General features: G+C 39.8%; 1 protein-coding gene across 1 annotated transcript; it reads left to right on the top strand.

Moving 5' to 3' along the window:
- Positions 1-8: 8 nt before the first annotated feature.
- Positions 9-6,012, top strand: capza1a (capping actin protein of muscle Z-line subunit alpha 1a). Its single transcript, XM_032514156.1, has 10 exons — positions 9-136; positions 1,702-1,765; positions 1,864-1,915; positions 2,017-2,080; positions 2,217-2,423; positions 2,508-2,587; positions 2,737-2,815; positions 2,906-2,977; positions 3,614-3,676; positions 5,085-6,012. Exons 1-10 carry the CDS (start codon positions 101-103, stop codon positions 5,223-5,225), a joined length of 858 nt encoding a protein of 285 aa, XP_032370047.1. The 5' UTR covers positions 9-100; the 3' UTR covers positions 5,226-6,012.

Raw genomic sequence — 6,012 nt, forward strand, 5'->3', positions numbered from 1 at the left:
CTAGGGCAGTTTGACTTGTTGGGCGTCTGGTTGCGCTGGGAGGAGTCACACATACCTGGCAACACCGAGAGTCGCTTTGTTAACGCTTCGGTGAGCCAAGATGGCAGATTTCGAAGAGCTCAGCGATGAAGAGAAGGTATTAATTTACAAATTCATACTGTGATATATTCTGTTAGCCTTAACATTTGTGCTTTGAACATAGTAGTCCTTTGTGAAACACTTACTGCCGAAGGACTCGCCAAACGGACCGTATAAGGTGGCTGCTGGTGGAGCTAAACCAAGGCAGTGTTGTATTTGACAGTTCAGAGTTTGCATGTTGTGCCCAAATACATAATGTGAGTTAGCTAACTCACGGTGTGTGAGTCCGGCACATGTGATTCAAAATGACGTGCGCACGGCCGAACTGAATGTCTAAATTGAACATGACTATTGAGTTTAGAGTAATTGAAAATGATAAGCTAATGCTAAATGGGAGGAAGTCGAGCTACTTCCTGCATTTACAGTAAGGATGAGTACAGCATAACACCACCCACACCCAGTTTACTGTAACTTAATGTAGCTGGTTATACTCGTCTTGAAATCAAGCTAAAGTTGGTCAATCGTGTTAGTCCAGTTTGCAGGTATTTTGTATTTAACTTGTATGCCTGAAACTTTTTGAACTAGATTCCTGGGGCAGAAGCAGTGTTCCTACAGTGTTGCTGGGACTGGTGTAGCTCCCCCTGCCTCATGTTGCAACATGTTGTGAAATATTGCTTTGCATTCTTAAAACGGATGGTGTGACATGAGCCTACACCTCCCAGCATTACTGCAGTGAACCTTTGAAATACACGCTAACAAGTCAGTGCATTGAAAGCATTGAAACCCACCATTTAAACCTTTTTATTAGCATATATATTTACCATATCTATTTCTTTATCAGGCACAAGCTCAGACTGTTGAACTGCATTGTGGGGAATCAGAGTCTGAGCCTGGGCTTTCTGGGCTCTGAATGGAGCGAGTATTTGGGAGTGTGGTTAAACTAGGTTACTCATTGTTAGGCCCACTGCCCTTTCAGCTGTACAGCCCATTTGTAGGTCACTGCCAGCTGCAGCCTGGAGGCCTGTCTGCCTGACAGACGGCATCACTGGTACAGCAACACTATAATGTGGCAGGGGCATTAGGATTTAGGACTGGTCAACGGTTATTCCAACTTCTCTATTGATGTTAAACTATGCTTCCACCTTTCTATGTCCTGCCATATTGTTTTTAACTCTCCGCTACCCAACAGTCCTTACTGAGTACATTACCTTATGAGAGCACTAGTACCTGCCACAACTTCTTCACCCTGTGGCTTTGACACCACATGCTTACACTTGCATACTGGCTGCTAAGAAAAGCCCTTGGGTGACATACCCTGCCTGCCATCTAAGGAGTGGCCAAAATAGATCTAACAAGCGGCCAAGAAGTTGCTCTCTGCTTCACTCTAGTGGCTGCTTGCAGGGTTTTCACTTCTCATTTCCACCACCTGCAGTATCCCAAAGGAGAGTAAAATTGGCCAGATTTTCAAGAAAAAAAGCACACAGCAAATTAGGCTGGTGTTGGAGACTGTTGTTATTCTACCTTAATATAATTTCTTTTAATATGTAGGGAACTGAACCAATAAGTATTCTGTACTTAGTGATAATGTGATGCCTCTTACTAAGATATTTTGTCTATTTCTAGGTCCGTATTGCAGCTAATTTTGTGATGCACTCTCCTCCTGGAGAGTTCAATGAAGTCTTCAATGGTGAGCCTAATTTGTGATTGACATCTGTAAGACTACCTGCATGTAAATGTACATAGAAACAATTTGTCAATGCTTTTCTTATGTTAACTCCTTTTCAGATGTGCGAATACTGCTCAGCAATGATAACCTTCTCAGAGAGGGCGCGGCTCAGTAAGTTTTATTATTGTTTTATGTAATAAAATCATGATATACTGGATGTACACGCAACTTGTGGATGTATTCTTATTTTTTATATATATATTTATATACAGTGCCTTTGCCCAGTACAACATGGATCAGTTCACCCTTGCCAAAATTGATGGATATGAAGATCAGGCAAGCTTTTTCTTCTTTATCATTTGCGTTTCTCATTAAACCCACTAGGATTTCATCCTTATTCAATTATTCATTATTTACAACCACGCCTGACTAAACAGGTATAGTAACGGCAGGTTTTCTGTTTCTCCTGAAGGTTCTGATAACAGAGCATGGAGACCTGGGTAATGGCCGCTTTTTTGACCCTCACAACAAGATCTCCTTCAAATTTGACCACCTGAGAAAGGAAGCCAGCGACCCCAAGCCCCATGAGGGAGAGGCAGCCCTCCGGTCATGGAGAGATGCCTGTGATTCTGCCCTGAGGGCCTACGTCAAGGAGCATTACCCCAGTGGAGTTTGCACAGTGAGATCACTCTGCCAGCCTGCACCGCCATGTTCAGCACTACACACAATGAATCACCCACTCATCCTGTTTAATCTGCTTTAGGTGTATGGGAAAACAATTGATGGCCAGCAGACCATTATAGCTTGTATTGAGAGTCATCAGTTTGAGCCTAAAAACTTCTGGTAAGTTGAGAGAGGATATGGATCTCATTTTAAACTTTCTAATCAAATTCATGTAGACAATTAAAATTGGAGGTGCAGCATATTATTATTGTGTTAGGTGTGTTTGGGATTGGTTTTCAAGTGTAGTATTCTGCTTTTTCTGTTTCCAGGAACGGTCGCTGCCGGTCTGAATGGAAGTTCAGTGTCTCGCAATCTACAGCACAGGTGGTTGGAGTCTTGAAAATACAGGTGTGTAAAGTAAATAACGGGTGTGGTATGAGCTTAGCTGTGAAATTAGTTTTTGGTTCATTTTTGTGTGCATCTCCTCTTTATTTCCAGGTACATTATTATGAGGATGGAAATGTGCAACTGGTGAGCCATAAAGATGTACAGGAAGCACTGATTGTGTCTGTGAGTATTTTAACATATTCCCTTTTTTCTATTTTAAAAACTGGGAAGCTGAAGATTCTTCTGTAACCATGTCTTTTGTCAGATAGGCCTGCACGATTAATCGTTCTAAGATCCTGATTCACCCTGTTAACGATTGAATTTTTAAATAACAGATTTTTTTTCTCCACTTTTTTTTAATGACTTCAATTCTCATTTAATTTTACGAACCGACTGCATCACAAACGCTACTACTTTCTTCTGTGAGTTTTAAACACAAACTGTATAAAATAGGTTTTAAAGGGTTCCCAAGCGCTGCGATATTCTCCCTTCTCTTCATTGAAGCCTCTATGGTTACAGCAATGTGCTGTAGGTGCCAAAAAAAAATAATCTGTGTCTTGTACTGCCAATTTGTTTTGTTTTGTCATGGTTCATGTGTGCAATAAAACATTACACTTTGTGAGGACAAAAAAATCATGATATCAGTTCTAAGCTATAAAATTGTGATTCATATTTTTCCCCAAATCGTGCAGGCCTAATGTCAGAAAACACTAAGTGGCGTTGAGAATCCAGAAGCAAGTAGTAAATAATCAAATTGACTTATGAGTATTTATGTGTGTCTAAGTTGTTTAGTTAACCCACAAATGTATGTTTTGACAGAATGAGAGCCAGACTGCAAAGGATCTTGTGAAAATTGTTGAGGATGCAGAGAATGAATACCAGGTATGTCTTATGTCAATAAAAAGGTTTTTACTATTGGGATCCAGAATATTGCGAATACATTTTCAAACAATATCACAAAAAGTAAAAAAAAAAAATGTCAACAATAAAACTCATCACTGGCAAAACATGTCCTGTATGATACTGGAAAATCAGAATGAAAAGTAATTCATTAATCAATTGCCTTTTTTTTGGACAAATTTGGTAAACTTCATTCAAATTATACAACAAGTTGGTCCGACCAGGCAACGTGTAGTGACATCTTTGCAACCTCCAAGAGCCGCCGAGAGGCTGAGCCAGGGAACAATCACCTGTATGACACGCCGTTTGAATAATTCAGATCCACTCCGAGATATGCGTTCAAAGATTTATTGTCCATTTGAAAGTAGGAACAAAACAAACAAAATCCAGTTGCCTAAAAAATACTGCAAACATGGAATAGATGGAGAAAACTAGTGATGAAACTGCAATAAACTTGCAACAGAAAGTGCAAAAACCCAAACTCACCCCCTCTCTCAAGCCCTGCCATGCAGGTGCACAGGTGGATAAATAGACTGATCATCATCAGACCAACCCCCCTGATGTCCTACGTGATGTAATGGGTGAAAACTATAAACCATAAACAAACATGATATACGGGGCTCCTATACAATGTGATTAGTCCACAAGACATTTAGAATGTGATTCAAATCAGCATGACCGCATACCTTGCCCATCACTAATGTTACTCCACCATTTCCATAGTAACATCAATACTTCCAGAGTAAACAACAACCAGAATCATTTTTATTAGTTATATTAAACTGCAAATCCCAGTGGAACACACAGGAACTTGAACTTAACCACTGCATTTGCTGAAGCTCTCCAACATATTTATATAAAGAGATTCATCTGATTAAATACTTTATCAGTATACACTTGCATACTTGTAATTTTTTTTTTTATATATACGCTCTGGAGTTAACTGTTATTGGAAAAGTCTGGATCACATCAGCTGTACTGATAAGTTGATGGCATGGTGCTATGTTAAAAATAGCCTTTATATGAAGTCCATGGACGTCGTAGCTAAATCTGTTCATGGAAGAATACAAAAAATAAAGTGCCCCGGCCCTAGTGGCATCACTGTCATGCCAGTAATGATGTTCAAGTACATCATCTTGTGTAATACACTTATATATAGCTTAACTGAACAGCTATTCCAAATTTCAAACATCTGTCCATATAATGGAAAATTGACACGCTTAAATCTTCCCAGTATGAACAACACTCAATAAAATTTGACTCAATTTCCACATCTCACACAGCTCAAACATTAAGTTTTCCTTCTGAAAATGTGCAACTAACTGGCACTGACAGATGACATCATGGCACAGAGAGCGTGACTGACGTACTTCTCTTTGTTGTCTTTCAGGTGGCCATTAGTGAAAATTATCAGACCATGTCGGACACCACGTTCAAAGCCTTACGCAGGCAGCTCCCAGTCACCCGCACCAAGATTGACTGGAATAAAATCCTTAGCTACAAGATTGGCAAGGAAATGCAGAATGCTTAGAGAACAGAGGCTGTTGGGGTTCCGGCAAACAAATCGGGGAGGAGCTGATGCTCGCGCTAACACGTGTGACGCAACGTAGCGTACTGTATGTCCTTCTAAAAGAGACATTTCATCACTGCTGGGGTTTTTTGCAGAGAATGACAGTTTCCTTTATGCACTACGAGGGAACGCCTTCAATTTACAAGGACATTGGGTGATGTAACTGTCGCTCATTAGCAAACATATTACTTTTTAACAGACAATGCCTTCAGTAACACTGTGAAAGCTCGGGTCATCCCTGCTTTTCAAGTTCTCAGTCACATGTTAAACCCCCAGTTTCTGATCCCTCAGTGCTTTCAAATGGACACATCCTCACAAAACCCCTTGACTTTTATGAAGCAACTCATTTACACTCTCTATATAACATAACTGATATTCTTTAAGAGCTTTCAATACCTCCTGTAGTTTTTTTTTTTTTTTTAATTAACAGAGAGCAAATACTGTATGCAATTCGATGACTGATCGACAGAATCTGTATAATGTATGCATCCCTCTCGACGCAGGGTTGGAGCCAAAGCATAAATGTTTGTTTTTCTTTTCCCATTAACATTTTGTCTTCCCTCTTGAAGTTTAGTTCTTCCACTTCTCTTTGTTGTTGAGAGACATTTTCGGTGATAATTCTTCTTTACCCCCCTGGACTGATAAAGTATTGATGTGCCCACTGTTTGCCTTTAGCTTTTGCTATATTTTTTATACAAACTGTAAGTACATTTATTATTCATGAAATAAAACTATGATCTTCAAGCAA

Source organism: Etheostoma spectabile, chromosome 4, assembly GCF_008692095.1.
Source record: "Etheostoma spectabile isolate EspeVRDwgs_2016 chromosome 4, UIUC_Espe_1.0, whole genome shotgun sequence".
Taxonomy (NCBI): Eukaryota; Metazoa; Chordata; class Actinopteri; order Perciformes; family Percidae; genus Etheostoma; species Etheostoma spectabile.

Bases quoted from the DNA above. Each gene is read 5' to 3' on its own strand.
- capza1a (XM_032514156.1), top strand. From the start codon at position 101: ATGGCAGATTTCGAAGAGCTCAGCGATGAAGAGAAG. The intron at 1,916-2,016 runs GTAAGTTTTATT...ATTTATATACAG, and splicing joins CTCAGAGAGGGCGCGGCTCA to TGCCTTTGCCCAGTACAACA. The intron at 2,424-2,507 runs GTGAGATCACTC...AATCTGCTTTAG, and splicing joins ACCCCAGTGGAGTTTGCACA to GTGTATGGGAAAACAATTGA.